Source organism: Zonotrichia albicollis, chromosome 14 (genome assembly GCF_047830755.1).
Source record: "Zonotrichia albicollis isolate bZonAlb1 chromosome 14, bZonAlb1.hap1, whole genome shotgun sequence".
In the NCBI taxonomy this organism is placed as follows: Eukaryota; Metazoa; Chordata; class Aves; order Passeriformes; family Passerellidae; genus Zonotrichia; species Zonotrichia albicollis.
Window position 1 is genome coordinate 18,247,779 of NC_133832.1, and position 24,297 is coordinate 18,272,075.

The 24,297-nt window shown below is 39.5% G+C and overlaps 1 protein-coding gene across 4 annotated transcripts in view; it reads left to right on the top strand.

Annotated features, from left to right (window-relative positions):
• PCDH11X (protocadherin 11 X-linked) overlaps positions 1–24,297 on the top strand; it is a 433,408-nt gene that overhangs the window by 39,057 nt on the left and 370,054 nt on the right. For all 4 annotated transcript variants that reach the window (XM_014272407.3, XM_014272408.3, XM_005494576.3 and 1 more), the window contains exon 2: positions 6,332–6,915. In XM_014272407.3, the coding sequence (XP_014127882.2) occupies positions 6,376–6,915 (540 nt within the window). In that variant the 5' untranslated portion in view covers positions 6,332–6,375. The remainder of the gene's footprint in view (positions 1–6,331; positions 6,916–24,297) is intronic.

Below are 24,297 nucleotides of genomic sequence, written 5' to 3' on the forward strand. Positions count from 1 at the left end.
TGCAGCATTTTGATACAAGTTTTAATCAACACTCTTCCTATTAGTTGCAGATTAGTATCAGGAATAAAGAATTCTATCTAGGAATTTATCAGTTGCTTGTTTTCCACACCTTGGCTGCTTCTTCATGTGGCTTGAAGAACCTGTGTTTTGGTCATTAACATTTTATTTCCTCAAGTGAAGAGCATTTCTTACCTCTTGTGATGGAAAAAAATAATAAAAATAGCAAACATTATTCTATTTTTAAATAGAATCAGGAGAGCACTCAACTATAAGTAAGCTGTGCCTCTCACTTAATTCTTTTGTTGACTTAAATGGGTGTGGGTGATGTTTTCTCCTGGTGATAAGAATTTCCAGTTTCATTTTGTTCATCACCAAAGAAAAATCAAATTAAAGAAACCTCCTTGAAGTCAATACCATCACACTCATAAAAAATAGATCAAAGAATGAATCAGCCCCTCAGTGGATTTAGAGTAAAATCATATGAGGGAATGAATTTGAAAGGCCTGATAATACAACAAATTGTCTGTTTCTCTTTGAGGTAGGTCTTTTTCTTTGAGTATGATAATGAAATATCCTGTGTAGGGAGTGGGTCCTGTGGACAAATATTGATGGCTGCAAATAATTTATGTTTGGAACACTGTGGAGAGTGGGTTCAGCCTAGTTGGTGGCATTTGTGCCTTAAAAAAATGAGGGGGATTTTTGTCAGGCAGCAGCTTTGTGGTATTATTGTCTTCAAAACCTGTAAAATACCAGTTATTGTCATCAAAACCTTTAAGTTCTGCACCATTTTAAAAACCAGTCCCATAAAACCCAGCCAGTTCCTTAAATATTCCCTGGGCTGTGGTGGCAAAGGGTAGGCCTGGCTGTGTGCAGCCAAAAATTGAGATGATGGGATTATGGCACCCAAAACCACCACAAACACTAAAAACTGACAGCACCAAAAAGTTCCTTTTTTGGGGTAAAGCTGAAATCCTCATCAGCATGGCCCAAGGACCCAAAGCTGTGCAGGGCTGCCCAATTGTCAGGGACACTTTGAGGGAGCCCCAGTGGAGTGGAAGAATTAAAACCGCTGTAAATCAGTGAGATAACCCAAAAATGGTGGGGTTGAGTGGCAGCTGGAACTGTGGCATGGGCATCTCTTGCTCTGAGCAACACCACTTTAATACAGGGATTTAAATGCTCCTGTGTAAGGAGCCCAGGGTGGATTAGCAGCAAATGAAAAGGATATGATATTGAAAAAGTGTGGTGTGCTGGGTAAATTTGTCCCAAGTAATTAAAATAGGTTCAGGAATATAAAGATAAGAATGGGAGTGATATTTTTAGGATTTCTTCTCTACTATGATTTTAATAATTGGGTATTGATGTAGCTTTGGACTTCAACATTACTAATGAAAAATATGATGCATTTTTCTTTGAATTTGATATGGTAGTTACAAAACATCACCACAGAGTGTTTGTTCTACTCGAATTCAAATCTGGATCCAAGCATCAAGAAATGGAGTTGTGTTTCTAATGTGAACACCTGAACTCTTCTACTCCCTTTACAACTTTTCTGAGATCCTCTTAAGGAAGAAATAACAAGTTCTGTAATAAGGTAAAGGCTCAGGTGGGACCAGATGGAGCCTTGTGTTTAAAGAACAGATTTAGATTCTACCTCCACATCCTGCTCCATTATGTGGTTACAGCTTTTATACTCTCTCCACTTTTCAAGGTATGATTTGACAGCTGCTAAATGAAGAGGATAATGAACAGTGCTAATATTTAAGCGACACCATTAATATTTGGTGTATTGGACAAAAAAAGCAGGTATATTTGAGTGCACAGACAGCCAGATGAAGAAAAGCAAGTTGAAACTTCTTTTTCCCCTCCTCCCCTCCATCTTGTCCATCTGGGCCATTTGCCTCCCTAGCTGGGAAGTCAGCAGCACAGACAGCAATGCATTCTCTTGAAAGCTGGGAAAATGGCTTGGCAAGCTCTGTGTTACCTTCTGTTAAACAATTTGATTTGTTCTTAATTTATATATATATATTTTTTGCCTAACCTCCTTAAAAGTGAGAGTGAGTGCTGGAACCCATGAAAGGTCCTTTAGGCTGGGGCTGCCCTGCTCAGCCTTCTGTTCTTGGTGTTTGCTCCAGGCTGGAGCTCTGTGGTTCCAGAAATGCCTGGGAAGTGGCTCCTGCTCTGTTCTGAGCGTTGCTGTTGCCATAGAATCCCCATCAGAGCTGTGGCACCAGTGACAGGCAGCGCACAGCTCTGCCTTTATAAATAGGATTCTGGAAGAACAGCACTTTCCTCTCAACTGAAGATATTCTCTTCTATATCCAAGCAGCAAACTTGTGTCACGTTGGGATTTTTTCTCCTTGAAGGCCTACAGCTCTGGATAGACCTTCAAAACTACTGCTGGAATTATTTTGAAAGAAAAAAAAAATTAAAAAAAAATAGTGCGTTGTACAGAAGTTCAAGGATTGTAAACCATTGTTGGTTGTTTCTTCCTGCTAAACTATCACTGTCTATTACATGTCCATACCCTTTGGTCACTCAGGAAAATCTGTGACAGCAAAAGTCACCACAAAATTCTGTTCAAAACCGTTACTAGAATTATTTTTAAAGAAAAAAAAAAACAGTAGTGCATTGTAAGATGTTCAAGCATTATAAACCATTGTTAGTTTTGGGTTTTTTTTCCTGCTAAACTAACACTGTCTATTACATGCCTTTGTCCTTTAGTCACTCAGGAAAATCTGTGACAGCAAAAGTCACCACAAAATTCATGTTAGCATTTATCTAACGTGGTTTATGAGTGTGCTATGCTGGTTTTTGTTAAGCTTTGAAGTATTTTCTTTACTATGACACAAGAAGAATTTCAATAGAGTGGTTCAAACTTGGTTTAAAGTGTAAAGTAAAAGTATGCATATGAATGTAATGCCAAGTTCCACCCTGCAGTTTTCCTCACAAAACTCTTTGAGTCCTGCTGCTGTTATTTTATAATCCCTGGAAACTCCACTGCAGATAAAACTGGGGTTAAAGGATTATGATTTACTTTGAATATAAAGTATCTCCTGGCATGATCTCAACTTTCAGAACTGATTCAGGAATATTGTTGATGAACTCTTTAGATTGTTGCATTTACATTCTAATATTGCTTTGAAAAAAAAATCCTTAATGTATTTATTTGGAAGATTAATATACCTGTTTATACAATATTTTAATATCATTATCATTTATAAGTAATGCTTGCATCAGTATAGCCATAGAAGAGTTTAGGATGGGGGTTAGAATTTGGTTTATATCTATGGCTGGTGTTGGGCTTTTTTCATTTCCTCCCATCAGAAATGTAAATTTAAAATATTATTCTATAAACATCAGGATTTGAAGGGTTTTATAACCCTGTTGTGTTATTTTTCATTTTAATTTGTAATCGAGAGGAAGAAGTGGCAAAATATTTCCTTCTAGTATGCGCAGAACATGCAGCCATTCTGATTTTTTTTTTTTAGAGCAGCATTTAAATATCAACTTTTTTCTGTAACCCATACATCTTTATTTGTGCTTTCCATAGGAAATAATGTAAATATCGTTATTTTGGTGAAAATGGATGCAAAGATGTGTTTTCCTGAAATGGGGCTCTCTGTAGGTTGAATGTACATGGGCAATTGCTTCAGTGGGATGCCGCATTTGAAGATATGCAGTTAATGAATCAAATAATATGTTATAAATATATTTATATTATTTATTATATAGCCGTAATAGATACTCATAATATACATTATGTATTATACTGTAATATAGTATATATACTATATTATTATAGTATATAATAATATGTATATATATATATAATATATATACATATTACTATATACTATAATAATATATACATATATAATATACTATATTATTATAGTATATAATATGTATATATATACCTTATATATTTATAGTATATAATAAATTATTAAATTAATCATCAGTTAATAAATCTAAGTTAATAAATCAAATTATAACAGTCAAACGAATCACTTGTAGCCTATCACCAAGTCGTTCACTGGGCTCACACTGCTGCCATGGTGTTCCCATAATGATGATCAGGAGCTGCTGGAGACTTTCTTATTTGTATATTTATAATGTGATGTTTGAATGGTTTATAAGAAGCTGTTGGTCCACTGCTCACTCTGGGCACCTGGCTGGTGCTGCTTTGGGTGTTGTGAACCCCTGAATTCCAGTGGTAAATCAGGGAATTCCTGAAATGCCATCCCCTGGTCAGCAATCCCCTCCAGCTTCATTGATTTATTCAGGGAGCAAAGCCTTTTTCCCTAAGGGGGGACTTGCAGCATTTTTATTTCATGTCTAATCACAAAAATGATGTTTTCTGCTTTTGTGTAATCCTAAACCACAAAATGCTGTCCAGTTAATGGTGCTGAAGTGGGGATGCAGCCTGCAGGTGGAGTTGGGATGTTCTGTACCTGTCACTGCCTTCCAGCCCTGTGCTTGAATGGAATGGCAATATTAATTGTTCCTGACCTGTTTCACTGCAAACTCGGGGCTTTATTCTGAATTCCCTGCCAGCGGCTCTGCTGAAAGGCAGTGCTAACAGGTGGAGGCAATTACTGGCACCAGGAATTTCTTCAGCCACTGCAACTTGATCTGCAGAAGTAAATCAATCTGTGCTATGACAGGGAGAGTAAAATGAGAGGAGACAGGGAACAGAATTACACTTTACCTGCACAGTAAAAAGAATGTAGATGTGTTGGCACAGGTATATTTGAAACAGATGCTAACCTGAGATTTCATTTACGAGAAAAATCACCTTACATGGAACTCTTGAGCATTTACCTTAGAGAAATGCTATCCTAGCAGATCCTAAATTCTGGAATGGCAGAATTATGTAAAGATTAGGCAAATATTCTATACCTGGAGTTCAAGAGAGTGATTTATCTCTTAAAAATTCTTGGCTGAAGGCTGAGTGCAGCTCCACAGATATCTGTGTGCACCTGTAAGTCTTTTTATTCCATTTCCATCTTTCTCAAGGTTGTTAACAACCTCAAGGCAAGAATATATTGTTATTCAGAAACCAGCTTGGCAAGTACAGATTTTCCCAACAATTTTGTACCTCCCTTTAAAGGTATTGGTATTTCAGAGTACTATGAACAGGCATCACCAAATTTAAAATTATACAAAATTTTTTTTTGCGATTCCCTAGACAGATTTCCACACATTGTTGGCTGAAGTTCACCAGACTCCATTTAGATAATAACATTTTCTTGCCAGTTTAAGTTCCTGAATTAAAAATATCCAGATTTCTTTGTTGTTGTTGTTAACAAACATTACATAATTTTGTCAGTGCAAAACTTGGGGGGAGAATTAAGACAAGTGTTCTTCTATTCCCATATCTAGGCAAGAGGTATAAAAAGATCTGGTTCTCAGCAGATGGTAGCTTGCAAACTTCTTGCCTACTTTTTTCTTGGGAAACACTAAAAAAAAAATGAGGACAATGTGGCAGAGAGATCAAAGGAAGACATTTTCCTAAGGAGCAAAGAAAAATCTCATGCTGGAAATAGGGGATTCCTGTTCTTATTTCTTCATTTGATGTTATCCAGCCCTAAAATTCTTACCTCATATTTAAGAGTTTCAAGTGAAAAGTGGTGCAAGACATTTTATATGTATTCAAGAAGAATGGAGTCAAATGTGACTTTACTAATGAGGCTTTCAAAAGGTTCACATTTTTGTAGCTGGAAAGGAGCTCCTTTAGCTCTTAGAGCTTTAGGAGCACTATATTCTGTTGCCCTGGTTTTTCAAGTTTTTCTAAGCCTTCTGATGTTTAGATTCTTGTTACAAACTTTCTCATGCAATTTATGTGAATCGCTCATTTTTTGCATTCATTTATAGAAAAAGAGAAAATTGATAAACTGTTGGTTTGTCCAGTGTCATTGGAGAGGTAGCACTGTCGTCCTCCAATCCACTGTCACTTTTGGAAATCTATAAATGTTAGAGTCAGAACTCTCTTTTACCTTAGTAAGTCCAGTGTCCGTGTTGTTTTATTTCCTGTCCTAGAGCAACAATGTTCTGTTACTTTTGAAGGATTTACCTTAGAAATCTATAAATGTTAGAGTCAGAACTCTCTTTTACCTTAGTAAGTCCAGTGTCCGTGTTGTTTTATTTCCTGTCCTAGAGCAACAATGTTCTGTTACTTTTGAAGGATTTACCTTAGAAATCTATAAATGTTAGAGTCAGAACTCTCTTTTACCTTAGAAAGTCCAGTGTCCCTGTTGTTTCATTTCGTGTCCTAGAGCAACAATATTCTGTGACTTTTAAAGGATTTTCCTTTCCTTTTTCCCAGCTCCTCCTGGCGTTCTCCACGGACCCTCATTAGCCATTCTGGAGATGGACTTGCTGTCTGGAACCTACCTCCTGGCAGTCCTGTTGGCCTGCATCGTGTTCCAATCTGGCGCGCAGGAGAAGAATTACACCGTGCGGGAGGAGCTGCCCGAGAATGTCCTCATTGGCAACCTGCTCAAGGATCTCAACCTAACGCTGGACCCCGACGTGCCCCTGTCCTCCCCGCTGCAGTTCAAGCTGGTGTACAAGACCGGGGACGTGCCCCTGGTGAGGGTGGAGGAGAACACCGGCGAGATCTTCACGGCCGCCAACCGCATCGACCGCGAGAAGCTGTGCGCCGGCATCCTCAGCGAGAACCGCTGCTTCTACGAGGTGGAGGTGGCCGTGCTGCCGGACGAGGTGTTCAGGCTGGTCAAGATCAGGTTCCTGATCGAGGATATAAATGACAACGCCCCCCTTTTCCCCTCGACGGTCATTAACATCTCCATCCCGGAGAACACGGCCATCAATTCCCGCTACTCCGTCCCGTCCGCCATCGACCCGGACATCGGGGTGAATGGGATCCAGCACTATGAGCTGCTCAAGGTGGGTTTGTTTCATCCCTCTCTGTTGCTGTGTGTGTTGCTGTCCTCCCACGAGTGTTGCCAGCCCGTCAGAGCCCCAGAGCTGTGAGCTGCAGTTGTGGTGCAGTGCAGGTCCGTGTCAGAGTGTGAATCCTGAGTTTGTTCTGGTGCATCTCAGCCTCACTCTGTGGGAAGCTGTTTATGTGCATGTGTAACAGTGTGAGGAAACATCCACGAGCTCTGCAGCAGCGCTCTCAGTGTTTGTACACTTTGGCTGACAGTTTTCCTGGACTATTAAAAGCATGTCCTGATTGCCACTGCCATGGCAGTGCCAAGTGCAGAAGGGTTTTGTGCTGAGTTTACGCCTCCCATTTTTATGGGAACATTCTTTATTTGTGCCTCTCTTGCACAATTGGTGGACTTGGGCAGCAGAACGTGGCCCAGAGCTGATGTGATGCTCACCTGTGCATGGATGAGCTGTTCCAGAGGGAAGGAGTCTGTTTGTCAGGGCAGCTTTGTAATGTCTGGGCAGGAGCAGCTCCAAACGTGCAGAGTGCAAGGAGGGCAGTGCCAGTGACCTTGTAAGAGCAGATATTTCATTTTCTTGCTTCTTTTATTCTCTCTAGCAACTAACAGGGGACTAGGAGACGGAAGAATAACATAAACATGTGATGTTTATATAAACAGGAGTGAGTAATTACTAAATAAATGATCACTTTTGTTTGAGTTTACCAAAACAAACTTAAGAACAGGAAAGAAATTCACCCTGAAATGTTGGGGGAAGCTGAAATTGCCCTCACTTCCTTTGCTTTGGAATAGGGAACTATTTTGTGGTTTGGCTGCTCAGCAGCCAATCTGACCCTCCTCAGTGCCAGAAGAACACAGATTACATTATCCAATATATTGCTTGACTGGCTGCATAGCTGATATTCACTGATAGCAGTACTTACTAGCAATTTAATAAAAATAAAGCTTTGCCTTTTTTTAGCTCTTTTAAATTGCTTGGAACCTGAAGTAATTGTGGCAGTGTGGGTGCTAAGGAGTGACAAAGACATAAAATTCTCTTTCAGGAAAGTGCATCCCACTGGGCATTTCTGGCTAGCTATTCAAAAAATAAATAAATTTAAAAAAAAAGGTGCCACACGTCTGTCTGCTCTTAGTGCAGCCAAGGAACTTAAAGCATTCCAAGAATTTACTATAATGTTTGAAGTTTTTGCAGTAAAATCTTTAAAACTTTTCCTAGGTTATCGGAGTGCAGGTCTATCTACATGTGCGGATTTTGTTGGGGGATTTTTAGTTGGGTAAGCAGAAGCACCCAGTAGGGCAGAGTGTTCTTTATGAGGCATATTCAATGAGATTTTGGGAATGGATAACAGCATATTAAATAAATAACAGTAGGAGTAGAAAATAATGAAAAGGCAGGGTTACACACAAAATGGGGCAAAATAATCCCATCTGAACAGAAAAATGTGAGTTATCCGAAAGTGCTGTTATTGCAGGAAAGGAAAACTGCAGAAAATGGCAAAATCAGGAGTCTTGGGCCTGATGAGCAGCAGTTCAGATCACCACAATAACAATCTTGTTTTGTGAGCTTGTTTTTGGCCTGTGCATTCAGAGAGAGAACGCAGCAGATCAGCAGAGTGGGAACAAATTTGTGTCACTCGAGTGGGAGCTCATCTGAAATCCAGCCTGCAGCTCTGGGCAAGGTGAGAGGGTCTGCCTGAGAGGTTTTCCATCAAAAACTGTGCAAATATCTTAATAGTCTTAAATATACTTTAATATTCTTAACTATTAAATATCTTAATAATTTTAAATAACAAATATCAAATTATTTCATTTTTAATTAGGGAAAAAATGAATAAAAAAGGATGAGTTACATGTTTATTCAAGTGTCTCTGAAAAAACTGCTTTTTCCACACAATGGAAAAGAAGGTGGTAAGGTTGAGCACACACTGGTATGGACTGGAAGTTCTGAAATCTTGTGCTGCATGTGCTGCAAACAGAATAATTTGTGAAATCACAGCCCTGTTGGCAGATCTTCTGAAAGAATTAATTGCATTTTTCTCTTGAATGCCTGTTGGTCAGGTTTTTTTAGAGTTATGGATCTGCTGCCTTTAAATGAGCCAGCAATTTCACATACCTTGGAAATGATCTGTAAAGAACCAAAAGGAAATTTCTGACAGCCAGATACCGTGTGGAATAGTATTTCCAGATGTTATTCTACTGGTAATTTTCAGAATGGTAATGTCAAAAGTAATCATAAAATAGATTAAAAAAAAATAAAACCAAAAAAAATCAACAAACCCAACCAATAGAAATAAAGGATTCCGGTGAGCAGGCTGGAAGTACAGGCAGGGTCTGCTGCAGCAGAGGAGGTCCAGAAAGATAATTAGAGGGATTAAACACATTTCCTATGAGGAAAGGGTGAAAGAACTGGGATTCTTCAGCCTGGAGGCTCCAGAGGGACTTTATTGAAGCCTTTCAATACCTGGAGGGGCTGCAAGAGGGACTTTGGACAAGGCCTGGAGAGACAGGATGGGGGGAAATGCTTTGTTGTGATAGAAAGTTGATTTAAATTGGATATTGGGAAGAAATCCTTCTTCTTGAAGGAGAAATATATTATACAGAAATATATAATACAAGGAAGGAGAAATATATAATAAAAAATATATTCTTGTATTTTAGATTCAGTGGAAGCTTTGTAAAGCAGGATTTGATTTATTTAAAACAAGACAGAGCTTTAATTACCACACTGATTAACACATTTTTTTTTCCTGCCTGCGTTTTATCCAGGTGTACCTGAATAGAAAATAACTTCTGTATGTGCAACAGATTCATGGCACCTCATACCCAGAACTGTCTGTGGCTCTGATTTTCTCAGCCCTGTTGGAAACACATGAACTCTAAAAAGGCAGCAGTTTTACTGTTAATAGAAAAGAGGAGACAGTCACGCAGAGCTTCTTGCTGTTCCCAAAGCTGCTGTGCATGGCATTATAAAAGATTGTGTTTCTCTGCTGAGATGCCCCAAGGTGACCATAGAGGGAGTGACATTAAGGTTTCACATGATAAACAGTGTTTTCTGTGAACCAGGGGAGGAGGGAGAACTTAGATATTATTTAACAATAGAAGAAAATTCATTTAGAATGAGAAATAGCTGGATTGGGGAAGAGGATGGAGTTAAACTGATGGTGGGAGCTGGGAGGTGCAGCAAAGACAAGAAATAAATGGCCAGGTGGAAACCCAACCATTTTTGTCTCAGCTGAGATAACTACTTTAAGTATAAATGGGAAATGAGAGGAAAAAAGGAGCTGGGCGTTCATAAATAGAAGTAGTTTGTGAAAACAGTGGGATGCAGGAGCAAATTGTGCACTGAAACCGTAATAAACAGTGATTTCTGATTGGGGATGAAGCCACAAACCCTAATGTTGTGCTTGATCCCAGGGGCAGCCCAGCCTGCAGGGCTTTGTTCCCCATTCAGGGCAGTGCCATTGTTTACAGACTGACAGAAATGTGCATTGAGCCCCACGGTGCCATAAATTCCTGTTTGCTGCTGTGATTGCACTGCTCAGCACACCCACACCTCAAGGCAAGCTGGTATTTAGTGTTACCTGATTAATACACTTCATATTTATGGGTGTCACAGGCCTCTGCTTTGACTGCAGAGATTGTAGTGTGAAGCATTTCTTTGTTCTCTTAAATGTTAAAAAGGCAAGCTGGTTCAGAACAGGTTTTGAATAGAAAAGGACTCACACAAGGGCATGTTTTAAATAATGTTTTTATTAATTGATTGCTTAGTATTTCTTGTCAACTAGGTATACCATGTACGCTAGAAGTTGCAGCAGGAACTGAGCATTTTCTTCTGTGAGCTGATCCTGAGTGCTAATATTTTCTTCCTTTAATCCTCTGCAGTTTGGGGGAAATTAGATTGGTGTTGCTCTTCCATTACTCTTACCTTTTGCTGTATTTACCTATCAGAAGCAGCTGGTGCATCCCTTCTAGGATAATGTGATAATCTCTTTGTAGCTGTCAGTTCATAGCTCTGTAGTCTGACAAAACAGATTCCTGCTCAGGCTCACACCACGCCAGCCTTGCCTCTGATGGGGGGAGTTTCATCTGGCTGCTCTAGATCATCCTTGTGATGCCTCTCAATAGGAGATATCCCCTTTTTCTGATACAGTTTGTCAATTCCATGACCCATGGAAGATGGAAATCACAGTTCTTCATCACACTTCTAGCATCATATTTTATGTTTGCAGCTGGTTATTTCTGAGCCTCGCAGCAGTCCTGGATCAAGTAACTCATATCACTGTCAAGATCAAGAGTGGAAGATGTGTTTTATGTAGAAATAAATCTGGGAGGGTACTTAGAATTATAGACTGAGACTGGATTTGTGGTTAAGTGTGTATCAGAAAGTCATATTAATGAAATCTGTGTTGATACTCCTGTGGTAAGCAGGGATACAAATGTGAAAATCAAAAGTGTAACAGTGGATGAGGCCAACAACCTTTGTTGTTTTTAGTGTTGTTTGTTGGTCTGTTTGGTGTGTAATGGTCTGTTTGTTTTTAGTGCTGCACCTGTGGGGTTCAGTGCACAGAGAAACAAGACAGAATGCTGAATGTCCCTGCAAAGTCACTGCACAGTGACCCAAACTTTGATTATTTTTTTTAGCATCAGATCACCCTCAGTGTCCCAAACAGGAGCTGCTTGGACCTCTCATTCCATTTTCTGTGCTCTCATTCCATCCAGTGGAAAAAGCAGCCACTCTGCCTTTGAGGGGATCTCAAACCATGTCCCATGGCTTGTCCCATTGGAATTAATGCATTAAACCAGCGTGGGTGATTCTCTGTGGGCTTCAGCAGCAGGACAGGGCAGGGCAGGGCTTTATTGTCCCTTTCAGTGGGTCACAGGGAGCCTGGGCTGCTCATGGCCAACCTCTGCAGCCTCTGAAACATCTGCCAACACAGAGCTTTCCTTCTGCTTGCAAACAGATGTTTATTAATATTGCCAGCTCTTACTGAATATTGTAGCTAAACACTAACACAAATAAGGAATTGCAACTTAATTTTTCTTACTTTCAAAAATTATTTGTGAACTTGTTGCAACCCTCTAAGAACAAAGAATTCTTGCACTTTATGATTTTTTTTTATTGCCAACCTTTTCTAGCAATTGTGTAAGGGAAATAAGGCTGATGGGGTGATGGTCATTCAAGAGTTTGTTTTACTGATATATACTCAGGAAAATAGATTATTCAGATAGGAGATTTCATGACTTTCTTATAGACAAGAACAATATTTTCTCAGTATTTTTCTCTTCTCATTCAGGAAACATTAGTTGTTCAGTGATATTTCAAGACTAATTGCCACAAAAGTAAAATTACACTCCTATTGATGGTAGAGGTAACAATAGCACTTAGGTGCCTAAAACTGAGAAATTATGTAAAGCCAGATCCTGGATCTGACAGTGCTTACACGCAAGGTGAAAATAAGATGTGTGTTGAAAAACCATTTGAGGGTTGTTTTTTTTATTTTTAATTATTATGGATTTCTTTTCCTTCTCACTCTCATGTGGCTTAGACTAAAATTTTGATTTTTTCCTTGGAGAGGGATGGGGTTTTTTTGTTTTTTTTTTTTTTTTTTTTTTTTTTACTTCACAATCACCTGGAAAAAGTCAAACCCTACGTGGGTGTGATGCTGTTTTGGCAGAGGGGTTGGAGCAGGGCATCTCCAGGGTCCCTTCCCAGCCTGTGCCTCCCTGGGCTCCTCAGCCCCATTTGCAGCCCAGGCTGCTCCCAGCAGGATTGAACTGCAGATATTTGATGGTCAGCACTGCTTCAGCTTTCTCATTTCGTGTGCCAGCATAGAAAGGGAAGTTTATGGATTTAGGGAACTCAAAAATAGGTTTAGGGAGTTTTTTTGCTTTGGAGTTGAGCTCCAGTCAAGCTCTGAGGTCACTCTCTAGTGCTGGTAATTTAATAAACAGGGAGAGCTGGGCATGTTGTCTTTCTAAGGTAATTTTTAGCTGCCCTTTACAAGAGAGGCTTTTTTTAGGACTGACAGGCTGTCTTTTGACAGTGACAAGTACTTTTGAGTGGTGCCAAGTTCTTTTGTCCTAAATCCACAATGGGGGAATAGGTCAGACCCAAAACATCTTTCCCTTTTTCATTGCTGATAGAAGTTTAGTGCTTTGGTTAAAGTTATCACATCCTCAGTTTTTTTCATGTGGATGGTTCCCCCTGAGATGTTCTTAACTATCATCTGGAGTTTTTGCATCACCTTTGCAAAATAGACTTATTTTCATTATTTTATGCTGTAACGGAAAATCCACCTTCTTCCAAATCCCCCTCCCCATTTGCTCATTTTTCTTGCAATCCAAAATACCAAAGCATTCTTTACAGCAGATTTTGTGCTGGAATAATAATAACACTGCTCAGTGGTAACTTGTCTAGAGAGATGTAGACAGACAAGTGGTCATCTGTGCACATTATTTTGAAAAAGTCACCGGCTCTGAGCTTTAAAAGGGAAAACTGCTTTGCATTGCTGCAGCTGTGCCTTGGTGTCAGTGAGGAGATCAAACCCTGCTCCTGACTGGTGCTGGTGAGCCAGGAGTCAAGGTAATTGCCTCTTGTTGCTTGATGCAAGGCTCCTTTAGGGTGGTTTGTGGCACTGTTGCTGTAAAACTGTCAGCTCCCGTTACCCTGACGTCCCTCTGGGATTCGGGCAGGGCTGCAGGAGAAAGCCTGGCTGCAGGCACAGCGAGTTCAGTGAGTGAGGCTGAGGGACGAGTTGGTGTCTCTTTCTGCATGCCAGGCTCTGATTCTCACACGAGCTGTCAGGGAACAATAATACAGAAGTTAGCATGTTTCAGAGGGGAGAGGATGATAGACCCAGGCTGCGAGGCTCCCGTCTGTCACACACAGAGCTCCTCTTCATCTTCATCTGCCTCAGCTCTGCATCATCTTTAGCTGATGTCCACACACATCAGCCTCAGCTCACATGTGGGGATGCTTCCTGAGCACACAGGCTTGTTTACATGAGTCTGTGAGTTTGCCAGCACAGAGAAAGGAACATTTTCCCAACAGCCATCAAGGAAAAAATTGTGTTAATTGATATGAAATTGTCAATTATATGATCTATCCTGTTTTTGATTGATAATCCCTGTAAAAGCACTAAAATAGCCCTTGTAAATGAAATGATACTCTGGTTTGCATAGATGCATGAGAGTGGGACTGCAAACAATAATACAGAAGTTAGCATGTTTCAGAGAGGAGAGGATGATAGACCCAGGCTGAGAGGATCCCATCTGTCACACACAGAGCTCCTCTTCATCTTCATCTTCATCTGCCTCAGCTCAGCAGCATCTTTAGCTGATGTCCACACACATCAGCTTCAGCTCAGTTATGGTGATGCTTCCTGAGCACACAGGGCTCAGGATTTGTGTACACAGTCTGTGAGTTTGGCAGCACAGAGAAAGGAACAATTTTGAAAATAGGAGAAGTAGTTTCATTTTTTCCTGATTTAAGTTGTCATAAAATGCACAATTAAAATATTAAAGTAGCTTTTATAATAATATTATGTTCTTGATTTTACATTTACTTTAAGCTTTCTAATTGGATTTTATTAATAAAGATTTAAATATCCTAGCTAGTTTTTTCCCCAAATACACTGTCTGGAATACTTTCCTTCCATTTTAGTAGAAAGAGCTATCAAAAATATATTTAAATCAAGTGTCAGCTATGGTTCATGGCACTTGACTGCATTAGTACAGTTATTTTTATTCCTGAAAGAAAGGTATATTGCAGAATAATTTATATTCTCTAACCCAGAAACATAATTGGTCTGAACACTTAAGTCCTGTGGAGCTTTTGAAGCTGGGACATGTAGCAAAGAGTGTTTGAGACAATTCTGAAGAAACAAAAAGAAACATTGCTAAAAGAAATGAGTTCTGAGTCATCAGCTCTCAGTATTGAAATACATTTTTCTCTCATTGTGCTGTAATTGCTGGCTCTATTAATGTGATGTGTTCTTGCTTTGGTTATTGCTGATGTTCCAAAGTCGAATAATTGTAGTTTTTTTCCTCTGCTTTTTCAAGCAAATTGACGTTTTCTAGAGGTTTTTTTCTCTTCTTTTTCTTTTGAGTCAGGATATTCCTCTGTGCTTTTCAGACTGGGATATTATATGGCTTTTTCACTGGCAGAATTCATTTTCCTTTTCATCCTAAGCCCAGCCATATAATTTCCACCCTCATTTCCATTAGGTGTTTTTGAAGATAATTTATTGCAGCAGACTTAAAGGTATAAACAAAGGAGTAACTTCTATTTTGTTCCTCATCCTCTTTCCCATCTAATATCAGAAATAATACTCTGGCACTTACACATGACTTTTTTGTGAATTGGTATTTGTTGGGAAAGACAAGAACTATTGTGCATGCCATAATTTGATCAGTCTTAAAAACAGAGCCTAAAATACTGATAGAACTTTCCTATAACCTTTTATTTTTTTACAATAAACACTTTTATTGTTTTATGCAATCAAGTATTTGTCCATGTTGAATATCCAAGATACTCACTATGCTTGTACAATATCAGAACTCAAATGAGTTCCTGGAAGTCTCCAGATGATCTGCTTCTTTGTAAGATTCTACATTAATGCTTATTTTTAAATTCTGAGGTAGTCCAGCCCCTCCCTCATAAAAACCTTTCATTTGAATAATTCCAACCTTCAGCTGCCAGCATCACCCAGAGCTTGGCACTGAAATTCAGCGTCTGAGCGGACCTTTGGCAAAGCTGAAGAGAAAATCCTGTTAGCGTGTGTGTGTTTTAATATCTGCTTTAATATCTGCCTCTGAGGTTTTTATTGTCTGGGTTTTGAAGTGCATTGTGTGAGGATGTGATGACCTTTGCTGGCCACCTTAATTTATCATCTGAGCTGGGCTTTGGTCTGCTCCGTTTGCTGGTCTGTGTTTCCAAAGTCTGGATCTTCCTCCCAGGGGCACGAGGAGGGGCAGGCACTGATTTCTGGGCTGGCCCAAGCAAGGCCTGGCAGGGTCAAACTGAATTCCCTCTGCTCTTGGATTTGTCTCTGACATTTGATATCAGATGCTTGGGAATCACCAGAATCTTTTCCCAAGCTGTTCCTGAGCTCCTGCCAGTTTGAGCTCACAGATTTCTTGCCCAGCAGTGGAGATTCTGATATTTTTATCTGTTGGTTTGGGATTTTTTTCCCATATGTCCAGTTTTTCCAATGGGATTTTGTGTCTATTTTGTAAAAAATCCAGATTTTAAAATTTGAGTGTTGTGGTAATGTTCACAGGGGTCCCAGGAAGAGGGAAGAGATGAGGATCTGACTCCATGTGTCAGAAGGCTGATTTATTATTTTATGATATATATTCTATTAAAACTATACTAAAGGAATAGAAGAAAGGATTTCATCAGAAGGCTGGCTAAGCTAAGAATAGAAAAAGAATAACAAAGGCTTGTGACTGACCAAGAGTCTGAAACAGCCAGATTGTGATTGTGATTAATTAGAAACAACCCCATGAGACCAATCCCAGATGCACCCGTTGCATTCCACAGCAGCAGATAATAATTTTTTACATTTGTTCCTGAGGCTTCTCAGGAGGAAAAATCCTAAGGAAAGGATTATTCGTAAAATGTGTCTGTGACAGTGTTTAGAACATTGTCAAAGTTTTAGATGCTACATTTTGTGATGATCACTTGTTTTATTTTCTCTTTACATCAGCCCACTGGTGGCATTCTTATACTATGAAAACGGCATTTTTGATGCAGTGATAAAAGACTTCAACTTTATTATTTAACTTTAAAAAGTATACAGTTTTATAAGCTCATGGAGGAGCTGAGAAACTATGCAAAGACATTATTCACAAATATCCATGACCATTATGTTATATTAAGCAGAAATAAAATTATTTGGTTTTTATTTTAAATGTCTATATTCCTGAGCTAAGGTGGGAAGTAAAGCCCAGAGGCACAACCAGAACTTGTTCCGCTGCCCAGTGGCAGAAAACTTTGCAAAAGTAGAAATATGATTTCTCCTAAGTTTTCCTGTGTTCAGGAACTGGAAAAACAGTCAAACCTTCTTCAGAAGTGAATTTACCTTTGTGAATTAAAACCTGTGTGGTTTTTATTGATTAACTTTAATAACAACTTCAAAATTATTTGATGATATTATGATTCAGGGCTCCAGCTGGCTGAAAATCTGAGTCCCAGGCTTGAAGCCTTTCACAGGCAATGCTGTGTCTGTGGCTCTTAAAATCCTAACTTGGCATCCAGGGCACTGGAAGAAGTGGTAAAAATATCAGTCTGCTCATCACTCTTGTGATATTCAGACAATGCTACAAGAGTTCTGCAAACAGGACTGAAGTCTTCCAGAATCTATTTTGAATATTGTTTTAAAGTTCAATGGCACATTTGTCACAGCACAGCATATGCTTCAGGCTACTGAGTTTCACAGGCAAAGTAGCAAAGAAAATTCCTTTTTGTTACTCATTGTCTCTAACAAAGACTTGAGTAACATTTATGCAAAGTGGATTTTTCCCTCCCCCCTTTTTTCCCTCCCCCCTTACCCCCCCTTTTTTTTCAGTTTTTTCCTTTTCTTTTTTTCCTCTTTTTTCTTCTTTTTTCTTCTTTTTTCTTCTTTTTTCTTCTTTTTTCTTCTTTTTTCTTCTTTTTTCTTCTTTTTTCCTCTTTTTTCCTCTTTTTTTCCTTTCTTTTTTTCCTTTCTTTTTTTCCTTTCTTTTTTTCCTTTCTTTTTTCCTTTCTTTTTTTCCTTTCTTTTTTTCCTTTCTTTTTTTCCTTTCTTTTTTTCCTTTCTTTTTTTCCTTTCTTTTTTTCCTTTCTTTTTTTCCTTTCTTTTTTTCCTTTCTTTTTTTCCTTTCTTTTTTTCCTTTCTTTTTTTCCTTTCTTTTTTTCCTCTCTTTTTTTCCTCTCTTTTTTTTCCTCTCTTTTTTTTCCTCTCTTTTTTTTCCTCTCTTTTTTTTCCTCTCTTTTTTTTCCTCTCTTTTTTTTCCTCTCTTTTTTTTCCTCTCTTTTTTTTCCTCTCTTTTTTTTCCTCTCTTTTTTTTCCTCTCTTTTTTTTCCTCTCTTTTTTTTCCTCTCTTTTTTTTCCTCTCTTTTTTTTCCTCTCTTTTTTTTCCTCTCTTTTTTTTCCTCTCTTTTTTTTCCTCTCTTTTTTTTCCTCTCTTTTTTTCCTCTTTTTTTTTCCTCTTTTTTTTTCCTCTTTTTTTTTCTCTTTTTTTCCCGCTCTTTTTTTCCGCTTTTTTTTTTCCGCTTTTTTTTTCCTTTTTTTTTTCCTCTTTTTTTTCTCTTTTTTTTTCCTCTTTTTTTTCCCTCTTCTTTTTTTCTCTTTTTTTCCCTCTTTTTTTCCCTCTTTTTTTTTCCTCTTTTTTTTTCCTCTTTTTTTTTCCTCTTTTTTTTCCTCTTTTTTTTCCTCTTTTTTTTCCCTCTTTTTTTTCCCTCTTTTTTTTTCCTCTTTTTTTTTCCTCTTTTTTTTCCTCTTTTTTTTCCTCTTTTTTTTCCTCTTTTTTTTCCTCTTTTTTTTTTCCTCTTTTTTTTTTCCTCTTGTTTTTTTCCTCTTGTTTTTTTCCTCTTTTTTTTTTCCTCTTTTTTTTTTCCTCTTTTTTTTTTCCTCTTTTTTTTTTCCTCTTTTTTTTTCCTCTTTTTTTTTTCCTCTTTTTTTTTCCTCTTTTTTTTTCCTCTTTTTTTTTTCTCTTTTTTTTTCCTCTTTTTTTTCCCCCTCTTTTTTCCCCCTTTTTTTTCCCCCTTTTTTTTTCCTCTTCTTTTCTCCTCTTCTTTTTTCCTCTTCTTTTTTCCTCTTCTTTTTTTTCCTTTTTTTCCCTCTTTCTTTTTTTTTCCTCTCTTTTTTTTTCCTCTCTTTTTTTTCCTCTTTTTTTTCCCTCTTTCTTTTTTTTTCCTCTTTTTTTTTCCTCTTTTTTTCCCTCTTTCTTTTTTTTTCCCTCTTTTTTTTTCCCCTCTTTTTTTTTCCTCTTTTTTTTTCCTTTATGTGTTTTGTGTGGAACAAGTTTATCCATCAGGACAGGTTGTGGTAGCTTACATGATGCTGCTGAGGAGCTTCTGCCGTGACTCCAATGTTAATTCTGCCCTGGCTGTTGGTCAGGAGGGCAGAGCTGGAGCTGCAGTGCTGTGAGCGCCCGGCTCTGCCATCCCTGCAGCTCAAGGTGCTTTATTTGAGTATTCCTGGGAATCACAGCTTGGCTTTTCCTGCTGGGCAGCTGTAGGAACTAATCAGATTGTGCCTAAGAGCATCATAAGGAAAATCTTTAATAATGCTGAGCCCTCTTGGAAGCTCCACGGCTTCAGCTGTCACAGCCACTTTCACTAATTCAGTTCTGGTTTGCTGTTTTGTTAAGAGCCATAATGCTGGATTTCAAAACAGGTTTCACTTAATTTTACATTTCACAATGGGTGCTTCCACATATAACCACAGTTGGCCTCTTCTTATGTTACCAGTAAAGTTAATTGAGTGTGGAAGCAGAGCTTTGACTCTGTAGGTAGAACACATAAAAAATTTAGTTTTATAGTGCCACCTTAGGATTTGAAGATAGTGCTTTATTTGAATCCACATAACAACTGAAACCTGTTTTATTGTAGACAGCAGTCCTGCAGATTTCTGTGAGCAAATTGACTCAGTCCTGTCTTGGAGAGCACTTGGTTTGTGTTCTTTCAGTATCTGTGAACCTGATGAATAATGACAGATGCAGTATTTGGTAGAACATCCTAGGCAGGTTTTAAAAATAGCAACATGCCCAACTAAATCTTTGAATTCAGAATCAACGGTTTGTTTAGCTGGCTGCTTCATCAACATAATACATTGAATTATTGTTCTTAGCTTAATACCTAAACATGTAAGAATCCTAATAATATGCTAAAGCCTCTAAGATAAAGAAGTAGAAAAGAATTAAGTGTATAAATCAAGGTATAGATGAAATCTGTATCTAAGACGAAAATTGTTTAAAGACGGTTTAAGTTAAATTGTTTGAGCTGTGCTTTATATTCCATGTTAATTGTCATTTTCCCAAGTAATGGATATAAGTTATATTTCATTTCAGGATGAAATATTTGAATGGGTTGGGTTTGATGGAATCACTTGTTTACATCAATGTTTTGGAAGGCTAAAGTTCACATTGAATTATTGAGAGCATCTCCTCCTCCTCAGAGGGTTTGCTGTGTCCCTGTCCCACCCTGTGTGTGCCTGAGGGGCTGTTCCTGCTCTCCAGGGCTCTCTGGGCACTGCCCTGGGTGTTTGTTGGGGTCACAGTGGGAGCTGGGAGGGCTCTGGGCAATTCTCAGCTCTGGTTTCCCACCCTGACCCATTCCTGCCTGGGCTGGGGGCAGCTGCCCCAAAGCTGTTCATGGTTTTGGCCTCAGGTCCAATTTCTGTGTGTGCCTGTTACAGAGCTTTATTGCAGCACAAACAATGTGTGAGCTGCTGTTTGGGAACATCTGTTTTAGGGCAGGGATTGAATTTACCTCAGGAGAGTACTGGGTGTGCACCCAGACGTGGGAAAGGTTGGGTTTTCCCTTTGGCTTGGGCTACAGGAGCCATTACTGGGGAGAAATGGCTTCACCAACCTTGGTTTAATTTGCTTTTTTCTGGAGTAGCACACTTGGTGAGAGGGCAGTCACGTTGCTCAATGGCTCCTGAGCTGTGGTATTTATTCTGGCATTAACGTTGCTGGGATCACACCCCATCACTCCCCTTACTGCCAACATTCACCATTTCACCACTCTCTGCTTTTTTACCCCTAACATTCACCATTTCACCATTCTCTGCTTTTTTACTCCTAACATTCACCATTTCACCACTCTCTGCTTTTTTACCCCTAACATTCACCATTTCACCATTCTCTGCTTTTTTACTCCCAACATTCACCATTTCACCATTCTCTGCTTTTTTACTCCCAACATCACCATTTCACCATTCTCTGCTTTTTTACCCCTAACATTCACCATTTCACCATTCTCTGCTTTTTTACTCCCAACATCACCATTTCACCACTCTCTGCTTTTTTACTCCTAAAATTCACCATTTCACCACTCTCTGCTTTTTTCCCCATGAGCTGTGGGAGGGTTGGTCTCAGTTTATAATTTATTGGAGGACTCACATTACCAGGTGAGACTAATCTAGATCTCTGCAGCAGGAGATGGATATTGTATTTATCTTCTGAGGCTGCTGTTCTTCCTGCTTAAATATTGGCTTGTTGTGTTCTCTGGTCTCAGGGTTTTCTTTGGTTTTTTTTTTCCTCTCTTGGAGGAAAAAATCTCTGTCCATTAGCTATAATTTATAGTGTATATTCATGACTAAACTGCTATTAGGGAATATAAACAGTGAACAAAAACTCAGCAGAAAGGCTGGAATAGAATGGTGTTTGGTGTTTCCCTTGTAAACATGCCATTCTAATATTCTTAAATTTATTTTCTTTCTTACAAATCAGTTACTTCAATTCCATCTCTGGTTTTAAGACCGAGAAATAGCTCAAGCACATTCAATTAGAGTGAAATTGGAATTTTATTTTTGTTTTTAGAAAGGAGTATATTCTTGAGTAAAACTAGATATTGAAGGATAAATCAAATACACTTCTAAGATTTTTTGATCCCAAACTCACAGGGAAGCATTTTCTCAGAATATAACTCATTAACTGGAAAGTCAGGACAATTTATTTGCCAGAACTTTCAATACACACAGGTAGCAAGAGATTTCTTCTCAAAATTGATTTTCAGACTCAAGTTGCTGCCTTACAGTAAGGAAATGTTTCTCCTTTTTTATCTTGCTCTTGTTCTAGTGAGTCAGATAAATAGGAGTCAGTAACACTGGGGGAGGCAGAAGTCAAGTTCCTGAGAAATCGACACCAGAAAATACATTTTTGGTTTATCCCTTACACTCCTTGATCACTATGGTGAAAAGACTTCTATTTACTGAGTTTTAGAATTCTCTGGAGCTATTTTTAGCAGTGTCACTTTCATCTCAGCCACCATCTCCATTTATTACTCTGAAATTGCAGTATTATTTATTATCATCCCATGTGCAGTGAAGTGGCATCTTGCATACATCACACACTTTTACACTTTAATATGGGAGCCTCACTGTTATTTTCTGAGAGTAATAAAAGAAGGATAAGTTTTCATTCCTGGAAAAAGTATAGCTTTATTTCTTTCAGGAGCAAAACTGATCCCGTGGCAGTTAAATGTCACACTCATGCACTCTTTCTTATTTTGATTTTTACAAAACCCTGCAGAGTGGAGGCCTTGAGAGAGGCTTATGATCCGGTCATTTCTGCAGCACTTGTGACAGCTCCAGAATTCCTAAAGCCTGCCTGTGGAAGCTGGGGGAAATCTCTTCCAAGTGGAGGATGTAAACTCTTTTCTGCTGGAGTTTATTTCTCACCCTGTTATATTTTTTTGCCCACATGGGTTGTGAATTTTCTCAGTTAAGGCTGTGGATTTTTGAATCCACATTCATAAAGCAGTGACACATGGAGATTAAAGTGCTGTCTCTGCTCATGAAGGAATTTCCTTGTGTTTCTGAAGTGTGGGGGGTTCCAGGTGTGTGTGAGATGCTCCTGATGTTCTCATGGAAGTTCTGCCAGCATTTTTTCCTGCAAGTGTAAGCATTGAGGGAAGGTACGGTGATTTTGCTCCCAGCTGAACTTGAGCGTTCGGAGGGTGTTAGGTCAAGGAAGGCAATCTTGCTAAACAGCTTGTTGGGAAAGCTGCAGCAGCAGAGGTTAGAATATGGATTTTTTTCTTAGTGAAGATGCCATTCTTTTAAAGATATCATACACACTGAACTTGTGTGTGGATGTGTGTCTAGGAGGGAATGAGACATTAATTTAATGAATGCTGATTTGCAGATGTTTGTAGCAAAGCACAAGTCTGTGACAGTGTTCACAGGGGTCTGAAGATGAGGGAAGATGCGAGGATCTGACTCCATGTTTCAGAAGGCTGATTTATTATTTTATGATAGATATTACATTAAAACTATACTAAAAGAAGAGAAGAAAGGATTTCATCAGAAGGCTAACTAAGAATAGAAGAAGAATGATAACAAAGGCTTGTGTCTGGGTCAGAGTCTGAGCCAGCTGACTGTGATTGGCCATTAATTAGAAACAACCCCATGAGCTCAATCCCAGATGCACCTGTTGCATCCCACAGCAGCAGATAACCATTGTTTGCATTTTGTTCCTGAGGCCTCCCAGCTTCTCAGGAGGAAAAATGCTAAGGAAAGGATTTTTCATAAAACATGTCTGTGACACAAGTCTATTTTATTCCAGTCTATTTTATATTTTGTTATCCCATTTGCTACAAACTGAGTCTACACACGCCCGTTACCCCCATGTCCACTGAAATCCCTGCCAGCTGGGGATGCTGCACAGCCCCTGCTGCAGGGCAGAGGGGTTTTCAGAGCTGTCTGGGATGTTTCTGTGCAGTGTTCCTGCTGTCCAAGTGGCTGCCAGGTTCAATCCCCTCCTGGTTGGCAGCGCTGATGTGCAGGCAGGGAGAGGAGGGCACAGCAGGCTCACCCCTCACCAGCACCGGGCAGGGCTCACACCGAGCTCCCAATGTGTGGGATCTCAGCACCTCAGGACTGAGGTGTCACCGAGAGCACCCTTGGGGGGCTCGGGAGTCCTGGAATGTTGCCAGAAGTGTCTGGTGGCTGGACTTTGATCCTACACGGGAGATGACACCTGTATGAGGATAGGAGGGTTTCACCGGGGTGAATGGTGAAGGGATTAGTTAGTTAGAGAGTGAAACACAGGGTTTAGGATTTCTGTACAGGGGGGTTTAGAGAAGTAAGATGGAGGAATTGGGGCGTGTCCTGTCCTTCTTCTTCTTCTCCTCCATCTTCTGTGGTGATGGTGGCACTTTGAGATTGGTTGTTATTAAAAGTGCACTGGGCAATAAGGGTGAAAGGTATTGGGGAAAAATGATAAATATTGTACACGTAACTTTGGGTATAAAGATAGGTGACCGCCCGGAGGGCAGGGGAGTGTGCTCATGGCTGGCTGCTGAGCAGAGCTCTGTCGGGCCGAGAGAAAATCTTTTAGATAAACAATTAATAAACACCGAGACCGAGAAAAGAACTGAAGCCTCTTCTGTTCCTTTGATACGCGGGCTGCCCCAAGGCCACCCCAGGCCTTTCCAGGCCATCCAAACAGCCGAAAACCGGACACCAATGTGGCACTGGGAGCTCAGGCAGAGCCTCTGGCTGCCGAGGCACAGGGGGGTTGTGATTCAGGAGCTGTTCTGAGCAGGGTTGTCAGTGCTCCCCTCCGAGGGCACAGCGCTGCGCTGGAGCCTTGCGCTCATTTATTTCCCTTCCTGGCACATCCTCGGTTCTGTGCCTGTTCTCAGCCAGGAAATGGAGCAAAT